Source organism: Furipterus horrens, unplaced genomic scaffold, assembly GCF_987537825.1.
Source record: "Furipterus horrens unplaced genomic scaffold, mFurHor1.1.pri manual_scaffold_6, whole genome shotgun sequence".
Classification (NCBI taxonomy): domain Eukaryota; kingdom Metazoa; phylum Chordata; class Mammalia; order Chiroptera; family Furipteridae; genus Furipterus; species Furipterus horrens.
The window spans coordinates 23882307-23904415 of NW_028327176.1; the positions used below are offsets into that span (position 1 = coordinate 23882307).

The 22109-nt window shown below is 37.1% G+C and overlaps 1 protein-coding gene across 2 annotated transcripts in view; it reads right to left on the minus strand.

The window, feature by feature from the left end:
* The window catches only part of DHX57 (DExH-box helicase 57), a 59655-nt gene that overhangs the window by 12142 nt on the left and 25404 nt on the right, over nt 1-22109 (minus strand). For both annotated transcript variants that reach the window (XM_090281178.1, XM_090281179.1), the window contains exons 10-19: nt 18290-18423; nt 17300-17354; nt 15597-15802; nt 11877-11993; nt 9001-9097; nt 7994-8167; nt 7180-7380; nt 5226-5502; nt 773-868; nt 601-684 (exon numbers count right to left, since the gene is read on the minus strand). In XM_090281178.1, the coding sequence (XP_090137304.1) occupies nt 601-684; nt 773-868; nt 5226-5502; nt 7180-7380; nt 7994-8167; nt 9001-9097; nt 11877-11993; nt 15597-15802; nt 17300-17354; nt 18290-18423 (1441 nt within the window). The remainder of the gene's footprint in view (nt 1-600; nt 685-772; nt 869-5225; nt 5503-7179; nt 7381-7993; nt 8168-9000; nt 9098-11876; nt 11994-15596; nt 15803-17299; nt 17355-18289; nt 18424-22109) is intronic.

Consider the following 22109-nt stretch of genomic DNA (forward strand, 5'->3'; position numbering starts at 1 on the left):
ATTACTGGAAAGCAAGAATAAAACTAAAACTCCCTACAGCCACAGGCAGAAGATAAGGTCAGAACAAACTGCAGCCTCCTGTTACAACATGCCAACAGCCCAGGGGCCACACAGCAGCACCCCCACCCTTTTAAAATCCAATTATAATCCAATAAAAACTCAAAGCCCTCACTCCTTGATGCTGGTGTATCTCTTGACACCATGCCCCTCTCCTTTCTTGGACAGTGAATAAAAACTTTACTCTCTACCCCTTCTTCTCTTTGTGAATTCTTTCACAGCCCACGTCGCCAACCACCCTAACAAAACTGACTTGGAGTAAGCAGTAGCCTTCAGAAGGCCTACAGTCCCCATCCTCCACATGCCATAAGTAAACAGGTTCACCGAAAAGAGGTAAAATGGGTCAGTGAAAGGGCTAGCGCAGAAGGCCTGACATCATACACAGTTCAGGAGTCTGCTCCACACAGCTGGAAAAGCTAAGCATATTCCAGAATTGACATGTTCAATGACAACGCAGGACGAGCAAGAAGAAGCTGCAACACTCCCTGCCATGCAGCTACAACAGAAAATGAATGAAAACCAACTGCCACGGAAAGGACTCACCTGAAGAACTCTTCCTGACAAGAAGTTTTGTCTGCAGTAATTGTAACTGGTACGCATACCTTCCTTCACACTTAGCTGCCATCCCTAAAGTTTGGAGAAAATCAGAATAAACTTCCTCTGTCTTTAGCACCAATTCTGGAAATAAACCTCAGCTATTAGGTTATATACTTACCTTATATGCTCGTAGAAGGGCCAGGTAATCACTGTTTGCGAATGCAAATTCTAACTTCTTCTGGTTAGCTTCCTCTTTTTTATCCCAGGGAGACACCTAAATGAATAATACCAGGTTTGAAGGTCACATTTTACCTCAGGTTTCACATGGGCTCCTATTGCTAAAGACAGGTGTCTTGGGAAGTGTTTTGTGTGGAACAAAGAGAACTCAGTGGGTGACTGACTAAAGGCAGTTACAGTGGTCATGGGCAAGCTGCCACTTACTTGTCCTTGCAAGGCTGTCTGCCCATCCAAAATAAGCTCTACTGGGTCTTTCAGCTCCCAGTGGCGACATGTCATCAAAGAGCCCCTCATTCAAAAGCTAGAGTTAAAATCTAGAATTCTGACACTGCAGTACCTTTTTTTTATAGACTCTTATATTTTATACTTGAGTCTCCCTTACTTCAATACCCATAACTAATGTTTTCTTCCTGTATTTTATAATGCTTACAGGCCTGCCTTTCCCTAACAATTGGTAAAATTAGCCAAGAACTTCATTTCTAGTGCTTCCCCCCACCCCAGCACACCCGTACTAAAGACACTAGCATGAGCTGCAGAAGCTCCTCACAGCAAGCTGATAAAGGCCCAACGCTGGGAAAGGCAGACCCTGATTGCCTCGGACGGTGAGGCCCAGAGGGCAGGAGGACGGATCCCGATCTCCCAGCGGAGAGTAAAGGCAGGAATCCATTTTGGACCCCCGACCCCACTCAAAGTGCCACAGCGCGGCAAAAAAGTTGCAGATCGCTGTCGGTCACCGGGTAGTGACAAGTACACAGGGCTCTGCTCCCTACAGCCTACCCAGAAAGCAAAGCAAAACACAAATCTGTCAAAATGAGGCAGACAACTACAGAAATCCTGGTGACACAGCTCACCAGGCAGCAGATGAAGAATCTGACAGACGAACAAATAAGAAACCTTTCAGAGGCTCAATTCAGAGCTATAGTCATTAGGTGGCTTACAGAATTAACAAAAGATTTGGAACAAGACTGGGAAGGATTGAGAGCCACTCATACTGAAACGAACGAAAACACATACGAGACAAGTGGTGAGGAAATAAAATTCAGAGATCAAATCAACAAACCAGAACATAGGGAAGGAACAGTCAACCAGTGCAGAGAGAGGAAATGGGAAGCAAGGATGAGAGGATCAGAAACCTCTGGGACAGCTATAAGAGATTGAACATATGGATTATAGGATTGCCAGAGGACAAAGAAGAACTAGAAATTGAAAAATTAAGTGAAAATATAATAAAGCAGAACTTCCCGGACTTGGGGAAGGAAATAGACTTACAGGTCCAGGAAGCACAGAGAGTTCCAGAAAAACTGGACCCAAGGAGAACCACTCCAAGACACATTATAATCAAAATGTCAAAAATTAAAGATAGAGAATCTTAAAAGCAGCAAGAAAGAAGAAAAGAATCATGTACAAAGGGGTCCCAATTAGACTATCAGCTGAATTCTCAAGGGAGACCATGCAGGCAAGAAGGGACTGGCAAGAAATATTCAAAGTAATAAAAATCAAAAACCTACAGCCACAATTACTCTATCCAGTGAAGCTGTCATTCAGAATAAAAGGGCAGAGAAAGTGCTTCCAGGACAAAGTAAAACTGAAGGAGTTCATTAGATCCAAACCACTGTTATATGAGATGTTAAAGGGACTGGTTTAGAAAAAGAAGGATCAAAACTATGAACATTAAAATGAAAACTGCATCACAACAACCAACAACAGAAGCTAGGGAATCGAAACAAAGGCAAACTAAATAGGCAACGAGAGTGGAAAAAGAACCATAGGTGTGGGGAACATACTGGGGGGAGGTCAGCAGGGAGGGGGAAGGGGAGAAAGGGAGGGAGATGGTACAGGAATTAAGAAGCATAGTAGGAGGGAGTGGAGTAGACAGGAAGATGTTGAGAAGAACTATATGCACAACCAATGGACATGGACTAAAAGGGGGGGACAACTGGAGGGAAGGGAAATTGGGACAACTGTAACAGTATAATCAATAAAACATATTAAAAAGAAAATGAAAGAGGGGCCATTACTACCAACCTCTCAGAAATAAGAGGTCTATAAAGGAATACTATGAATAATTTTATGTTAATAAATCAGATAACTTAGATGGAATGGACAAATGCCTAGAAAAATATAAACCATTAAAACTAACTCAAAAAAGAAACTATCTGCAGAGATCATAACAAGTGAAGAGACTAAATTAGTAATCAAGAACTAGCCACAAAGAAAAACCTAGGTGGCTTCACCACTGAATTCTACCAAACATTTAAAGAAGAATTAATACTAATCCCTCACAAATTCTTTTAAAAAAAAAAGGAGAGATCGCTTCTCGGCCTTTTGGCTAAGATCAAGTGTAAAAAAAAAAGGAGAATAATTTTATGTGGACAGTATTACTCTGATACCAAAGCCAGACAAACACAATACAAGAAAAAGAAAATTACAGAGCAGTACCATATGAAAACTCTCAACAAAATAACAAAAAGAACAAAGCTGGAGGACTCACACTTTCTTTTTTTTTAATTTACAACTTAAAAAAATTTTTTCTATTGTTAGCTTTTTTTTTAAAAATTTTTTTAGATTTTCTTTATTTACTTTCAGAGTGAGGGGAGGGGAAGGAGCAAGAGAGGGAAACATCAAAGTGTGGTTGCCTCTCACGTGCCCCCAGCTGGGGACCTGGCACGCAACCCAGGCATGTGCCCTGACTGGGAATCGAACCAGTGACACTTGGCTCACAGGCTGATGCTCAATCCACTGAGCCACAGCAGCCAGGGCCAGGACTCACACAAACTAGAGTAATCAGACAGTGTGGTACTTAATAGATACAATTGAGTCCAGAAATAAATCCATGTATCTATGATCAGTTAATTTTTGACAAGTATGCCAAGACCATTCAATGGGGAAAGATAAGTCTTTTCAACAGATGGTGCTGGGACAACTGAAGGTCACATGTAAAAGAACGAAGCTGGATTCTTACCTCACACCATGTACAACAATTAATGGAAAATGGACCAAAGACCAAAATATAAGAGTAAAAACTATAAAATTCTTAGGAAAAAAACAGAGGGATAAATCTTTATGACTTTGAATTTGGGAATGGATTTTTAACTAAGGCAACAAACAATCAGATAAATTGGACTTCATCAAAGTCAAGAACTTTTGTGTTTCAAAGGACATATCCAGATTGTTAAAAAGGTAATCCACAGAATGAGAGAGTATTTACAAATCATTTCTGTGATAAGGGACTTGTATCCAGAATATATAATGAACTCTTAACAATTCAATAATGAAAAAGACAAATAACCCAATTAAAAAATGGGCAAAGGATTTCTTGAAAGAAGACATAGAAATGGCTCATAAGCAAATTAAAAGATCTTTGATATCATTAGCCATAATGAAAATACAAATCAAAACCATAAATTCACACCCTGTGGGATGGTTATAATAAAAAAGTGAGAGAATAGCAAGTGTTGGCAAGGCTGTAGAGAAACTGCAACCCTGATAAAAGGCTGGTGGGAATGTAATATGCAGCTACTTGGAAAGAGTCTGGAAGTTCCTCAAAACGTTATTACCATTAAATCTAGTAATTTCACTCCTAGGTGACCCATGACAGCTGAAAACATAGATCTACATAAAAACTTATGTGTGAATGTTTATATCCAAAGGTGGAAACAACAGTAAATGTCCATCAAGTACTGAATGCATAAACTAAATGTGGAATTATCCATACAAAGGAACATTATTTGTTCATAAAAGGAATGAAGTACTGATACATGATATAACAAAGATGAATCTTGAAAGTATTGTGCAAAAATACCAAAAAAACCCCATATATTATATTATTTCATTAACAGGAAATGTCAGACAAGGCAAATCTATGAAGACAGAAAGCAGACTGGTGGATGCCTAGGCTTGGCATGGACGGGGGGGTTGGAAGGGAATTGGGGAGTAATAGCTCTGGGGTCTCCTTATGAGGTGACAAAACATTCTAAAACAGACTATGGTGATGACTGCACAGTACTAAAAACTACTGAACTGTACACTTTGGATGAATTATATTTCAATAAAACTGTTAAAAAAAAGGTCCAATGTGTTTTACTGCCTGTTAAAATCTTGCAGGGGCACCTCTTACTTGGTTGCATTTTTTTGATTTTTCTATAATGAGCAAGTATAGTAAATACAATAAAAATTACATTTAGATTATTTTAATAAATTGGATCTCCAGTTCTTTATCTTTATTTGGGGCATGGATTTATTTGAGGATCAGATAAAAAGTTATAAATACTATACCCTGAAAAATTCACACGCAATATCTGAGAAAATTTTTAGGGGGCTCAAATAACCCGGCAGCCCCCATGGTCCCCTTAGAGACCTACAGACTCTAGTTTGGGTGAATGTTGTTTACTTACAAAAGGAGACTTAAAGGCCAAACTGGCAGCAATGGTGAGAGCAGGATCCAAACAGCGGAAGATAGACCCAAACAGCATCAGTTTGCCGATTCTCACATCCACGGGCAGAGAGGCCAAGTGATACCCAAGGGGGGTCAGTTTTTCATCTGAAGTTAATGCTCCCAAGTCTCGTAATCGTATTTTTGAGGCACGAAGAGAATCAGGGTGTGGCGGTTCGATGAGCCGAGAGAACACGGATTGGAGAGTATGAGTGCTAAACATCTCTAAAATTTTAATTCTGGAAAAAAAAAAAAATCTGTCAATTTTATTTCTGGTGGGATCACATCAAAGAGTAAACTTCCTTGAATGAAAATAATTTATAATTTCCTAGATATATGCTTTCATAAGTCAAACAATGCTAGTTTAAAATCTTTAAAAATATTATGCCTTCTAATTCTCTAGCAATAAATTTCAGAAATACTTTCAGATTCTGAAACTTACTGATTCAGAATAACATTCTCTCTATAAATTTTCAAAATGCTTCTTTCCATAACAGTGGGATCAAATCATGAAATAAATCCATTGACTCTTCTTTCCCACATCTGATATTGCACAGTAATTGTTTATAAAATCAATCTGCATATTTTATTTATTTAAAACTTATTCTATTACCTATTTTTATTATTTCCATATGAACAACTATAAACCTACTTTTGCCAACCCCTGTATTTCATTTTTAAGCTGTGAACCCATAAATATACAATTTTACATATTTACTAATACGTATGTACATATTTGGTATCTAGCTTTTTCCACTTAAATCATGTAGATGTTTCACTTTAACACATGTATTGACAGTAATCCATTTAAATATTGAATGGCAAAAAAAAAAAAAAGAACCATGTTATCTTACATAATTTACCTGTTTCCCCACTATTATATTTGAGTTGTTTTTAAATCATGCATGCTACATATATTACATTTCCCCTTCTCTCATGCTCCCTCAAAAGTCAATCAACTTCCAAAGCTCCTTCAAATCCCTTCCCTGCTATTCATTTGCACTGCTACTACCTGAGTTCAATGCATCTGCTTGCCCAGTCTCTTAAGACCTGGCCATGAACACCTGAAAACAGGGACTGTGTCTTGTATCCCACAGTATCCCTAGTGCTTAGCCCAAGCTCTGGCAAAGTAATGCTTTCAAAATATATCTGCTGGATAAAAAAAGAGCTGTAACATCTTCGCATAAGGAACTTTTCTCCTTTGCGTTATTATTTTATGAGCACGTTCCCTCAAAGTGATGACTTGGCCAAAGGGCATGAATAGTTTTAGAGTTCTTGTTTAATACAAGCAAGTTTTCAGAAAGGTTGAACCACAGGTTCCCCAGCATCAATAACATTAAGTTTGATCATTCATTTATTAAATTCCATTTTATAATACTTATTTTTATTTGTTCATCTGGTAAATAATGGTGTTTTCAAGTAGTTTTTGTTCACTTTGCTCTAATGATAATGAGGCTATAGATTTTTCCCTGTGATGATTTAATATTGATGGTACCTCTAACTTATTTCTTGATAAGTTAGATTACTATTCTGTCTTAACAAATATATACTTATGGTATATTTTAGGGCCATCCACTGCAATGTAAGAGATATTTATGTGTAGAAAGTTAAAAGGAATGGTAAAGGCAACATTAAAAAGCTTTCTTTGTTCACTTTTTTTAAAAAGGATTTATTTATTTTTAAAGAGAGGGGAAGGGAGGGAAAAAGAGAGGGAGAGCAACATTGATCAGTTGCCTTTGTACGTGCCACATCTGGGGACTGAACCCGCAACCTGAGCATGTGCCCTGAATGGGAATTGAACCAGGGACCCTTCACCTTGCAGGACAATGTCCAACCAACTGAGCCACTCTGGTCAGGGCTCTCTGTACACTTTTAGAAAAATGTCTCCTACTAAGAAAAAGCAAACATGGAAGTACCTTAGACAGAGTTGTTCCAATGGCACTCTTTGTATTTCCGGTAGCTGCTGCTTTAGAAGCTGGTGACTGAAGTGATGGCTAGTGAATAAATGGAAGCAGACCCCAGATGCAACACGACCTGCTCGACCTTTTCTTTGCAGAGCATTGGCTTGAGAGACAAAAGTATCCTCTAGACTTTCCATCCCTTTGCTGGCATCATATCTATAAAGAAAAAGAAAATTGAAAAAAGTTAGTTTCTAAAACGTGGTCAAGACTATTTAGCACGGACAGATTAGATGAACTGCCTTACTTCCAGAGACGGACACAGGGTCCTTTGTGTTCTGTGACAGTTGAGTCCCTGGTGCAAGCATAGTGCTAATTTAAATGGTATCAAACACTACTACATACAGTTTCTTTATTTAACTTTTTCTTTTTTAAAAAATTCTTCCCTATCTTCATTTATTTTTGCAAATAAAAATTATATATATTTACGGTATACCATGTAATATTTTGATATATGTAGACACTGTGAAATGATTACCAACATCAAATTAATTAACTATATCAACTTTTTCATTCAAGCACATGCAAAGCATATAAAAAAGAGAGAGAGAAACTAATTAATTACTTCTAAGATAGAACCTTAAACTTTCCATCTTTATTTGACTTTAAGATTATGGTCGGCTATACACTCACTCATATATCCATATACGGTTTTCATACAGTACTTTTAAAAATAGTAATCCATGTGTTTTAATAGCAGTAGCTATTAAGAGCTGTGTTCCTCTAATGAAGGCATCTTTAGCCTGTCCCTTATATTGCCAAAAGAGAATACCTCTTTTCTTTCATTTTCCCAGAATCAATGACATAGACAACATCATCGATGGTTATGGAGGTCTCAGCGATGTTAGTGGAAATTATTATCTTAGTTACACCTACAGGAGGTTTTATAAAAACAGCCTGCTGCTCTTCACTGGATAAAGATGAATGAAGTGGGTGAACAACACATCTGAAAGGCAACAGAAGCACATTGAGTGTTCTAGCATAAAGCACTGAAATTGTATTACAGTGTGTGAATTCCTATTTAATTGTCATACCAAATATCGGCAGCTTCCCCACCACCTGCCCTCAGGGCCTGGCTCTTCTAAATGGGAAGGTTCTTTCTGAGCCTTACAAAGTATTTACTCTGTTCTATGAACTAAAAACTTTGTATCAACTGGGAAAACTGGAGTGTAATTCAGTAGTAAATAATGAAGAGGACTAAACAGTTGGCATTCGACAAGTAACAGGACTAGAGCACACTAACCAGCAAAGAATCATTTGTGCCTTACCTTTAAATCCAGAGAAAGAGAGGCAGAGACAGTGATGCATACTAACGAATTTCATTCTTATATTTCTAGGGAGACAGTGATGCATACTAACAAATTTCATTCTTATATTTCATCTGTCAAGTAGTTGTTCCCTTTGATATGAAGACACACCCAATGTTTCTTGCCCCAAGAATAGGAACCACTGAAAATTATTTTTTCTCAAAATGGTAGCATTTCTCATTGTTACTAACATAGGCTTATCCTATCCCCTGTATCTGGCAACTGAAATGACTCGCAATTTTGCTGAGTCACTGTGCTAAGAGAAGAGAAACAGTTTTATTGAATGGAATGGGAATGACTGATTTCTTGGAACAGACAGGTTTGTCTATTTCCGGCTGGCATAAACAAACATTCTTGACGAGTGACACCAGAATCTAAAGGGGGTGATGACTGTTAAAACGACCTTTCTGGTTGCTCATCTTTGCATATAACTGCGATAGGTGATTGAGGATATAGAAAGCAATTAACTTACCGATTACTACGTCTGTTGTTGAAAAGAGAATTAGACTGTAGCTGTTCATAAAGCATTTTGATTTCTGCCAATCCCGGTAAAAATACAAGTATAGCACCTAGGTATATAAAAATAATCAATCTGATAGATGCAGAAAAGTAAAAACTAACAGATTATAGAGCTATTTTAAGTGAAAAAAATGTAATAATCTGAGATTTTTCACTTTCAATTAAGAAAAATTTTTTTAAAAGATTTTATTTATTTATTTCTAGAGAGAGGAAAAGGGAAAAAGAAAGAGAGGGAGAGAAAAATCGGGTGGTGGCCTCTTGCATGCCCCTAAACAGGAACCTGGCCTACAACCCAGGCATGTGCCTTGACTAGGAATTGAACTGGCGACCTTTTGGTTTGCAGGCTGGTGTTCAACCCACTGAGCCACACCAGTCAGGGTCTCAATTTTTTTTGAAAGGATTTAAGAGATTAGAAACTTTAAAAATACATTTTCTGACTTAATGACTACCAAATGAATGGGAAATTATCTCTATAACAGAAATGTGGGAAAATATAATGGCTTAAACTTATACGAGCATCACTAGCAAAGCCCTAAACATTTTAGTTCACTTTAAGTGCCTTGGTAACTTGGCCAGGTCACAGAGTTAGTAAGAGTGGAGCCTGGTACACAAACCTAGAGTTTTTGGCATCAGATACATGCTCTTTCCACTACATACTGCATGCTCCTCCCTATTAAAATACCACATTTAAGAGTGGTAAGATAATCTATATGGATGGAAGAAAATATTTTGTCTATATTTTTGTATGCCTTCTGATCTGTCTTACCCTTATAGCTTGGCCATATGTATCAGGGATATCTCGAATACTCACAAATATATCACTAACTCCCTAAACACTACATCTACTGGGCTTTGAATGCAGTAATTTTCTACCATTTCTTTTTGTCTGCTATTCTTGATTTTTTTCAATAATAGTCGTTTCCTTTATGAAATAAGATATTAAATCCAGTGATAATGCATTAACCAACATTAGCTACTTGCCAAGAGATCAGAAATAAGGCAGTTTAATATCTATTTTTATGTGGCTCACACATCTCTAGAAAATACCACATAATGATTCAAGTCTAAGCCAGCAATTTTCAGCTGGTATGCTGCCAAGAATTTCTAAAGTGTGCCATACCTAACTATTTAGTTAGGGGTACTGACTTCTCCCTCTGATTGTCAAATAAAAAAGTGACAACAGCCAGCACAACAATAGCCGCCTCATGTAAATACCATGTCTTGAACCATAAATATATAGGTCATAAAGATAGTTGTATTTTATGGGTCATGTTGCATAATAAGGTTGCATCTGATTGGTTAATTCTTAGTACCAGAAATCCTGATATATAAGAATAGGCACCTGACTCTTAAAAAAGTCACTTTGGAACAAAAAGGGTAGGTAATTACTTCTATCATTATTTTTTTAAATCAATCAACATTATACTTATTTTTTTGTCAGATCAGCAAAAATTGTATTTTTTGGTGAGCCACATAATTTTAATAATTAATTTATGTGTGCCATGAGATGAAAAAGGTTGAAACTCATTGGTCTAAGCAGAGGAGGGCAACCATTCCCATTTCTCTTAAGTGTAATGAGCACATAATGTAATTGTTTGATCTATTATTCAAGTTAATCACCACTCAGTACTGACTGCATCTATTCATGCATCAAAAATAGACTCTGTACCTAAATATTCCAGGAACTGTTCTACGGTCTGAGGCATACAATGGTGCCCAAGAAATCTGATTCTTAAGGAGCTTACATTCTATTGAAGGAGACTTTCAGTAAGCAGAACTGTAATTTTGGATAGTGTTAAGTGCTATAATAAAAATAAAAATCATTTTTGGATATTTTAATGGAGTAGGGAGGGCAAGACAACAGATAGGGTAACCAGAGAAAACTTTTCTCTGAAGAAAGGACATGTGACAAAAACCTGAATGATTTTAAAGATTCAGTCATGAGAAGACCTGGGCCATTCATTCTGGGGATGAAGGACTTCACATGAAGTGAAGACAGCCACCAGGGTGGAAGACAGTAAGGGAAAAGCAGTTGCTGTATGCTATAGCAGCTGTAGTAGTAACAGTGATAATAATAATGATGACAAGAATTACAATATTACCATTATTAGGGGTAGTATCTACTTGGCATTAACTCTATGCCAGGCACTGTGCTAAGTGCTTTACATATGGCTTCTTTTAATCATTAACAGAGCTTTACCTAAGATTTATTAAAGGTCTACATTCTACAAACAAGAAAACCGAGGCACAGAAAAAGATGATAAGGACTTTATCCAAGGTTACGGAGTTCCTGAGCTGGGAAGTTCATCAGACTCTAAAGCTGTTTTCTTAACCCCAATGCCCTGTGGCCTCCATGTGCAAAGTCTTCATGTGATTCAGACCTCATTACTAGTCTTCCATTTAGCCAGGGACTGAGTGTTTAATATGTGGATCATTCAGGCCTTCTTTTCAGCTTTCTTCCTTTGGGACTTTGTATTGTCAACACCTTCTTGTTCAGTGAGAACAAGAGTGGAGAGTGAAAAAAGTGAGTGAACCTCAAAAGGCAAAAGGTAAAATTTTCCCCCAGGAGCCTAATTAAAGCAACTTTACACACTTCTCCACAAATGACTTATTAACTATAACGGGAATAAATAATAACTACAAAGGTAAAAAACCTAGCTGACATGACCTTAAAAGTGATCAAAGTTAACATCACACAGCTGGAGTGAAGGGTGGGGTGGGGCCAGGGCTCCAGGAAGGGAGGCTGTCCCCACAGGGCCCAGGATCTTAGTAAGCAAGCTCCCCTCCCTTTTGCCATCTCATACATAAATGAAGACAACAAGCAGTTACCTGGGGGGTAGGAGTGCTTTCCATCTACAATCCATTCTAACAAGGCCTCTATTAATTCAAGATTAACCTTTTCAAAATCCATGACGGACATCGTTTTGATGACTGATTTGCTAATCCCTGAAAGAAAGGTAAAAATCAAGGATAATTATACCTTATTAAAGGCAACACACCTGTGAACTAGGTATCTTGATGTGATTTAATAATACAGATGTTCACAGTTAATGTACTAAAATGAATTTTTTTCCTTTCGTTTTTCAGAACATACACACTCACTCAAAGCACTTTTTGCTTAATAGGGACCCAAACGGCAGGCTCCTAAACCCCGCTGGGAAGGCCGAGGTAGGCCACTCTCCCCCTCCTTCCATCACACACTTGTTGACAACTTTAGTCCGAGAAATAAAATCCAAAGTCAAATACTTTAGAAACCCCCTCCAGATTCAATCAAGGCATGAGTCAGATCAGACGGAAGTCCAGATTCAATCAAACCCATGGAAATCAATGGACAGAAACCACAACATTCACCAGCATCTTTATAACAGTAATTCTTAACCTTTCAGTTCATTGGAGAAAATAAGTGTTCTGAATCTTCCCTGAAAAATACATGTGATTTCAGAGGCTTCACCAACACCTCTGAAGTCTATCCACAGACTTTCAGGTTCAGGGTCTACGATTTCCTTCTGATGTATCTGATGCCTAGTGAAATAGACATTCTTCCAGTTGTACTATAAGCCCCAGCCAGCTCTTTGAAAAACTAACGGCATATTCTTGGGGAGACCAACTCTTCAGAAACTGCTGCCCTTTCTTCTTGGCTCCTCCTAATGGTCCATCACCCTAAATACAGCCTAACTGGAACAACGTAACTATAACAGGTATCAGGAAAGGGACTCTTCCCATATTAATGCTGCAAAGTTAGAAGAAGGAAAAAAGTTTCTAAACAATGTTTTTCTGGAAGAGTAAACTGTATGTGTGTCCAACCAGAAAAGAAAGGAATAGGCTATACCCATAAGGGTGTGGTTGAGTGTGGAGACTGGAGAAGGAATCATTTCTATTTGTCAAGATTCCAAATAGGGAGACTTTTCAAAAAGGAGAAAGGATTAACTAACTGAAAAAAGAGGAAGAGAAGTGAAAATCATTTTTTTAAAAAATTTAAAAATACTTTGGCAATTTTTATTAATCAATTATATACTTTAAAGGACTGATTTTTTTTTTTTTCTTTCCCCAAACTAGGAAAGGTTTTACAAATTGAGCTTGGGAACATTATTAAATTTCCTGAAAAGTGCAAGAGCACTGATCAACTAGATCAACCCTGCCTCCCTCTCTCTCTCCCTCTCCCTCTCTCAGGGAAAGGGAGGGAGGCTCAGAGAAGCTAAACAATCAGCCCAGCACCATACAGAAGCTAGTGGCAAGGCTAGGTTTTCTGACCCAAATCTGCCATCCTCCTTTCTTAGAATAAGGAAATGGGAATTCTCAGTTAGTATAATGTATAGAAAGAATACAAACTTCTGAGTCAGATATATTTTAATTTGAATCCAAATGTGCACTTACTAGCTGGGCACTAGGCGTGGATTTCTATTATCTTATTTAATCGCCAAATAACTCCATTGTAGATAAGGAAACTGAGGTATAGAGAGGATAAGAACCTTGGCTCAGGATCATATTTGCCTACCTTTCTAAACAGCAAAACCATGGTTAATACCCAATTCCTTGATGATTACCATTTCCATGCAGAATTGGGAATCAAGTCTTTGGTGGAAGAAGAAAAAGGAAAACTCACTTGTCTCTTCTCCTATGGAAGCAGTAACAGGGCGTTGGGGGACCTTAGTCCTTGAAAAGTAAACACTTTTTTGGAGGGGAAGGACTAAGAGGAGTTGGGGTGGCAGTCTACGGAAAAGAAGGCAGGAAAAGCAGCTCTGATCTATCTCTGGTCTAGGATTTAAGGAAGAAAGCAAAGTAGTACCCTTGGGGTTTCTATGGGTTCAGCCCAGCTTATGTGTACAGAAGACTATGTAGGAACAAAGAATGGCTGGGTGGGCTCTGGCATGGGAGGAGGGAAGCCCTAACAACATGGTATATAAAAAAGGCTCAGCACAGGGTAGAACCCTCAAAATATGTTATTTGAAAAGCCCATGAAGAATGCTAAAACTAATGGGTAAAAATCTGAGGATATTACAGGATATTTAAAGTCTCAACTATCTCTCCACAAAAGACTTATTAACTATAAAGGGAATAAATAATAACTACAAAGGGTTTGAAAAGCCTAGCAGACATCACCTCAAAAGTGATCAAAGTTAACATCGCCAATAACAGGACAAACCAACACCATGTGTTTCCTGATACGATGTCCTGAGAAGGACTCAACATTGTTTCTGTGGTTTTCTCACCAAAAATGCACCTCCTAAATTGAATCATAGGGAAACATTAGACAAACCAAATGGAGGGATATTCTACAAAACTGATCCAAACTCATAAAAAAAAATGTCAAGGTCATCAAAAAAATAAGTAGAAGTCTAGGAAAATTTTCTAGATCAGAAAAAACTAAGGGCACATGACACCTAAATACAATATATAATCCTGGGTTGGATCCTGGACCAGGAAAAAATAGCAATAAAGGACATTACTGAGATAACTGGCAACATTAGAATATGGACTGTGGATTAAGTAGTAGTATCAGTTAAAGGTCTTCATTTTGATTATGTCCTATGCTTATGTAAGAGAATGTTCTTGTTCTTAGGAAATACATGCTGAAATATTAGGAATTATGAAGCTTCATATCTGCAACATACTCTCAAAAGGTTCAGGAAAAAATATATACAGAGCAAATGATAAAACATTAAGCAAAATAATAACAATTGGTGAATTGAAGTAAAGGATGTATGAGTTCATTGTACAAGTATAGTCTTACAAACTTTAATTTTGAATTGGAAATCGTATCAAAATAAAAAATTACAGACTGACAGCTGTCAGAGAGGAGGGGAGGGGGACAGATGAAAGAAGGGGAAAGAATTAGCCAAAGAATATATATGTATAACCCATAGATACAGACAACAGTGTGGTGATGGCTAAAGGGAAGGGGAGGTGGGGGTTGGGTGAAGGTGGGGGGAATGGGGACATCTGTAATAATGTCAATAATAAAAATAAAGAAATTTTAAAAAATTACAAAATACTCAAGAATATAATATATATTTTACCCCTCCCAATTTTCTATAATAAACACATTTCTTTTAAAATCAGAAAAACCCACTGATGACTATAATAACAATTATAATCTAACATGTGTTGGAGCTGCTCTTTTTCCAAGTTTAAGGTTGTTCTGATGAATTAATGACAAAGTAACTCTAAGAGCCACATTTTTCTTCTTCAGGATCATGGTGGGGGAAAAAACTACAGGTGACCCTTGAACAACACAAGGGTTAGGGATGCCAACACCCTGGCACAGTTGAAAATCCACTTAAAACTTTCGACTCCACCACAGCTTAAGTACTAATAGCCTACTGTTGACCAGAAGTCAAACTCATTAACAGTTGGTAACACATATTTCATATGCTATGTGTATTAAAAAGAAAATGTCATTCAGAAAATCATTAGGAAGAGAAAATACATTTATAGTATTCATTTAAAAAAATACACACGTAAGTGGACTCACATAGTTCAAACTTGTGTTGTTCAGGGGTCAACTGTAGTTATTCTGGCATGACTAATTTCCCCCAGGAAGCACATTACCTTTATAGCGGGCCAGGAGCTGCTTGAAATCTAACTGCTGATCCGGCACTGCGTCCTTGACAGAATCCTGATCCTGGAGGTGAAGGGACAGCCTCAGGTCTTCCTCTACTTCTTCAAATGCAGTTCTGTTGCGCCTTGCTTTAAGCTTCTCCTTTGCCATCTGTTTCATGGAGCGCATATATGGGCTTCCGTCCTGTAACACGTACCTGAGGAAGGAAGACAAAGGAACGTTTCTGTGTGTATGTGGATCTGTAGGTGAATGAAAATCCTCACCTGTTTTATGTGCTCATTCGCAGAATGGTGCTGTGTTTCTAATTACTGTGCTATTATTGTTCCACCAGTCCAGGATTCTGGAGGGGAACGCACTGGAATGCTTTTGGCTTTATTTTAAGATAATTCTAAAGGTGGTAAGTTTGAAAAAGTCAGAGAATAAAGACCGGTAAACTAGTTGAAAGATGATTTCCCCACAGTCACATTCAATGGAAGTGGAATAGGGCCCATAAAATAACTTTCCATAAGCTCTTTAAGTATGCTTATTGCACACCAAAGTTAGAGCACCATTGTTTTTGGATTTTGGGGTTCAGTATTGTACCATGAAATAAATATAGAATTAGGATGGGGATTTAGCAGGAATGAAAGGAGCAGGGAAAAGGAGAAAATTCTGAGTTGAGTGTATGGTGTCAGACAACAAGGTGTTTTCATTATGGAGCTCTGGCTTCAGAAATGAAGATACTGATCTGGGGGTTCCTGGCACAGAGGTGACAGCTGAAATCACACAGGTCTAAGAGAACTAAGGAAGAGTTTAACAGTGAGAAGAAACAATACAAGGATAAAGCCCTGGAGGAATCTTCAAGGTTAAAGAGTAGGAAGAGGATGCAGAGCTCTCAAAGGAGAGAAATCTGTACCCAACAGACATTACCACTTGCCATCCAGTACTAAAATTATATAGACATCTTAGCACTCAAATTATACTGCAACTTCTGGAGGGTAGAATGATGATGATAATAATAGCTAACATTTATAAAGCACTTGCTATGTACCTACCAGTTGAAGCACTTTGCAAGTATTAACTTCAAGTATTAATTAATTCATTGTCCTCGTAACAACCCTGTGAAGCAGCTACTGTTAATACACCCATTTTACATATGATGAAACTGAGTCACAGAAAGATTAAGGTACTAATGTTATAGGTTGTAAGCAGAGGGATTTAAATGTGTACTGCAGTCTGTCTACAGAATCAACACTTCTTTTTTCATGTTAAATTCTCCATACATTTGGTCCATCATTTTTTGAAATAGATTTTATTTTTAGAGCAGTTTTAGGTTCACAGCAATATTGAGCAGAAGGAAGAGAGATTTCCTACATACTCCGTCTCCCCAACACATGCACAGCCTCCCCCATTGACAACATCCGCCACCAGAACAAACATCTGTTTTAAGTGATGAATCTCCATCAACACTCACGATCACCCACGTACATAGTTTGTAGTAGGGTTTCAGAGTCAGTACTCCTAATATATAATACTGCCTGCAAATTGCAAATAATTTGTACAATAAATACTTACTGAAAGGGGAAAACAAAATCCTCAAGTGGAAAAATCAGAAGAAAAACTAACACATTTACTAGTATCCTGGCACTCTGAGGTAAAATAATAATTGTATTTTCAAAGACTTTCACCAAACCTTAATTATCATCTTCCTTACCTTGTCACAGCAATTGCATCTTCCAGAAAAAACTGGTCAACAGGAAATGTACGACCTGGAAAAACAAACAAAATAGAAAATAAATAAAATAATAAAAATAAAAGCCTCAGAATGCCTGTCAACTATCTTGAAATAGTTTATATATGCAAAACTCTTAAAACAAAACTTGGCACAATAAGGTACTATTGTTTTGTGGTTCAAATGATAAAACAAATAAAGTTTTTAATGACAGCAATCGGAAGGCACAGATCCCAGTTCGTGAAGAAAGAAAGAACTGCACAGGAGAAGAGATGATCATTTGCTAATAAAACTTTTTACCTTTAAAAAAGATTTTGTTATGCTCTTTCCATTCTTCCCTCATCCCCCACAGAGAACCTTTAAATATTCAACAATTGTACTCTAGATCAAGTATGTAATTTCTTCTTTAAATCTACTGTCAGTATTCTCTATAACCAGAACAAACATGAGTATTTTATTCATCTGTCAGTGCTTCCCAGTTGTCCCTTGGCAATCAATTGCAGAAGGATAAACGAGAGCCCAAGGTGATAACTTAATCCCACAATGAGGCTGTGAAAGCACCAAAAGAAGGCACAGGTTACCCAACTTCACTTTCTCTCAGAATCGACCAATACCCAGAAATTTAGCTGAATCCAGCAATGAACAAATACGTGCTACACAGATACAACTTACTTCTTTATGACAGATTACCATTATAAACTCACATTTTTAGGTTAAACATAATGGAATGCTAGAAATACTAATAACCTGGACTTTTCAAAACAACACATGTAAAATTAAAATCTCCCATAAAATGGACATGTTACCTCTTTATTTATTTCATTATATGGTTACAATTTTATTTGTTACAAACTAATCACTTCTTCCCTGGAGAGAGGAATTAATACCTATCAATTTATATTTCAATTTAACTTTAAAATAATTTCATTTGCTTATTAGAACAATATATATTTAATGATACATTTTAATTACCTGGTATAGTAATAACTGGGCAAGAATTGAAATATTCTGAAAAGAGCTCGGCATTTAAAGTTGCACTCATCAGAATAACTTGGAGAGTTGGTCTCTGCAACACAATGTCCTTCAAAACCAGCAGTAAGAAGTCACTAGAGGAAATAAAAGAAACATCTGAGGACCAAACAAATTTATTTTTATTTTAAAAATATTTTATTTATTTATTTTTAGAGCAAGGGGAAAGGAGGGAGAAAAAGAGGGAAAGAAACATCAATCAGTTGCCTCTTGCATGATGACGCCAACTGGGGACCTGGCCCGCAGCCCAGGTATGTGCTCTGACTGGGAATCAAACCAGCAACATTTTGATTAACAGGCCAACACTTAATCCACTGAACCACACCACCAGTCAGGGAAAATTTAATAAAATTGATATATATATATATATTTTTTAAAATAATTTATTTATTTGTTGTTTTGTTTATTTATTTATTTTTAGAGAGAGAAAGGAAGAGAGAGAGGCAGAGAAACATCACTGTGTGGTTGCCTCTCACTTGCGCCCCTAACTGGGGACCTGATGTGCAACCGAGTCATGTGCCCTGACTGGGAATCAAACCAGCAACACTTGGCACGCAGGCCGAAAAACTGATATATTTTGAGCAAGGAATGTGTAAGACCTATGTCACAACTATTATAACATTCATAGAAAGATGTGTCATGTTCCCAGAAGTGAGGACTTAATATTAAAAAAATATCAGTGCAGTAGTAATCAAAATACCAGTAGGATTTATCATCGCATTGGTTAATTCTATTTTGTAATATCTACATGTACATGAAGAGGCATATACAAAGATTTTCATTATGGCATTATTTGTAGTAGTAAAACAACGGAAACTACCTAAATGTCCACTAACCAAGAAATGGTTAATTATAACACTACCACCTATTCTGTGGAATAAGATGAGGGAGATAAAGGAATAAGGTAGAGTTCTAGATACTGATATGAAAACATCTCTATGACAATGTTAGTGAAGAAAACTCAAGTTGCCGAACGACATGTACTGTAGAATAGCAATACTCTAGCTGGTCTCCCTGCTTCAGCCCTTATCCCTTGAAATCTATTCTCAATACAGTAGACCAATAATTCTGTCCAAATGTAAATCTGATTGTCTCACCCTTCTGTGACTTTCCATTGATATCCTCACTACAAGGTGCTGTGTGACATGATGTGGACCCCCATCACTTATTTCCTACTGCTGTCCCTCTGGTTCACTTGGCTCCAGCCATACCACCCTCCTTGCTGTTCTTGAGGTATGCACCTCAGGTCCTTTGCACATGTTATTAATCTGCCTGGAATTCAGAGGTAGCTCTTTTCTTCCCTCAAGTCTTTACTCAAAAGATACCTTCCTTTTCAGCCAGGCCTTCCCCAGCCACCCTATTTTAAAATTTCAAATGCTCCCCTCCCTTGCATGTCATATTACCTTTACTCTTCTCAGCGCTTATCTCTATGTTTTACTTATTTATCTTGCTTATTGTTGGGTTCCTCCACTAGAATATAAGCTGTGTAAGGACAGGGAGTTTAGTTACTGTGTTCATTACTCCAGTATTTAGAACAATGCCTGGGGCTTAGTAGGTGCTCAATAAATACTTGTCGACTTACTAAACGAATACATCATTTGTGTAAGAAAAAGGTCAGGAAACAAATTACCTATTTCTAACAAAGTAAAAACATATCAACGCATAGAAGGGCATATCTTCAATCTCATTATGGTAATTATCTTTGGGAACAGGACAGGGAATGGTTTGGAAGTGTTAAGGGGGATTTCCACCTTTTCTGTATTGTTTGAATTTTTAACGAGAGCATACTGTTGTACTATTTAGTTCTCCTTAATTAAATGAGCTAAGTTAGTTACATTTGATTACTTTGTTTCTTTTTTAGGTAAAAGGAAAATAATATAACAACAGGCAAATGTTTAATTTATGGTACATCCATACTTTAGAATTTCTTTATGCAATTATTAATAATAATTTTCAAATACAGTTCATGCTATTAGATCAAAAGCATCACAGAGTTGTTTGTGGAGACAGATCTCTTTACCACATCTCTCCCTAACTCCCAATACAGTGCCAGAAGACAGACCAAAACTGTAACATGTAATTAGCAATTTTACAGGGGAAAGAAATTCTTTATTTTTTAAATATTTTCTAAATGTTTTAGAATAATCATGTTATCTCTATGATCAGGAAATTTATTAAAAAATTTAAACTAACACAACTGTAAATTTTTTCTATATTCAACCTTTATTTTTAAATTAAAAAAAAGTTTCTTGATTAGAGAAAGGGAGACAAACATCTTTTTGTTGTTCCACTCATTTATGCATCCATTGGTTGATTCTTAAAAAAAAATAAATAAAGATTTTATTTATTTTTAGAGGGGAAGGGAGGGAGGAAGAGGGAGAAACATCAGTGTGCGGTTGCCTCTTGCATGCCCCCAAGTGAGGACCTGTCCTGCAACCCAGGCATGTATCATGACTGGGAATTGAACCGGTGACCTTTTGGTTTGCAAGCTAGTGCTTTCAATCCACTGAGCCACACCAGCTAGGGCCACTGGTTGATTCTTTTATGTACCCTGACTGGGGACTGAATCTGTAACCTTGGAGTATTAGGACAATGCTCTATCTAATCAACTGAACTACCTAGCCAGGGCTATTTTTTAAAATTGATTTTTAGAGAGAGAGATGGAAAGGAGAAAGAGAAAAACATCGACTTGTTGTTCCACTTATTTATTCATTCATTGGTTGATTCTTGTACGCATCCTGACCAATCATTGAACCTTGGCTTATTGGAACTACACTCTAACCAACTGAACTACCTGACCAGGGTCCTATATTCAACCTTTTATCTTGGCTATATTTTTACTGATCTTTGTTCCTACATGACTATTTTCTGCCTTTTTCAATCTGAGTTAGCAAATATCCCCCTACTTTTTCTTGTAACGTGTATATTCCTTTCCCAGGGTCTGTAATACTAAAAATTCTGAGAGAGCACATGTTCATCACTAAGAGTCATCCTGTTAGATGGACATCATCTAATTAGAGATACTTAACACCCTCCTGGCATAATGCTGAGCTAGGCACTGTACTTAGCGGGAATAACAGATGTAACACAAGCTGTAGCTGATGGACTGGTCGATTTGGGCTTCATTTGGTCATTCATTCAGTCCTGACGTTCATTCATATTTTTATGGAGCCTGTAATAAGTGCTCCCTTCTCTGGTGTGCAATTTCTCTTTATTCAGATGTAAATATATTTTGAACTTTTAAGTGTTGTTACGTCATTAGGTTTTATAAAAATCTTCTGAGAACACTACTGAAGCCAGGAACCAGATCCAGTGCTATCTATGCTCCTTTCTCTGAGTTTGTGGGAGAATAAATGTTGTGAAACACAAAGCTATTCATTATATTCAAAGTTAAACTGGAGATAATTTCCCCTGAAATTTTAAATTTATTTTTATAATACAATTATTTAAATATTATCAGTCTGGTGGAATATTTTGATTTCCTCTTCCAAGTTGTTCAGTGATCCTGTTAAAAAAAAAATCATCTTTCAAATCTTCGTTTAAACATTTAGCTACAAAATGACACTACTTACCGTTTTTCCCCACCACTGTTTTCTGGAGTCTCTATGAGATCATTTGCCCCTCAAAGGTTCTCAGTATTTTGTTTGTAGTCATTTAAAATTTATTATTATTTTGTTCTAGGAATTCTTTCTCTTTAAAAAAATGTTTTATTTTAGAGAGAAGACAAGGGAGGGAGAAAGAGAGGGAAAGAAACATTGATGTG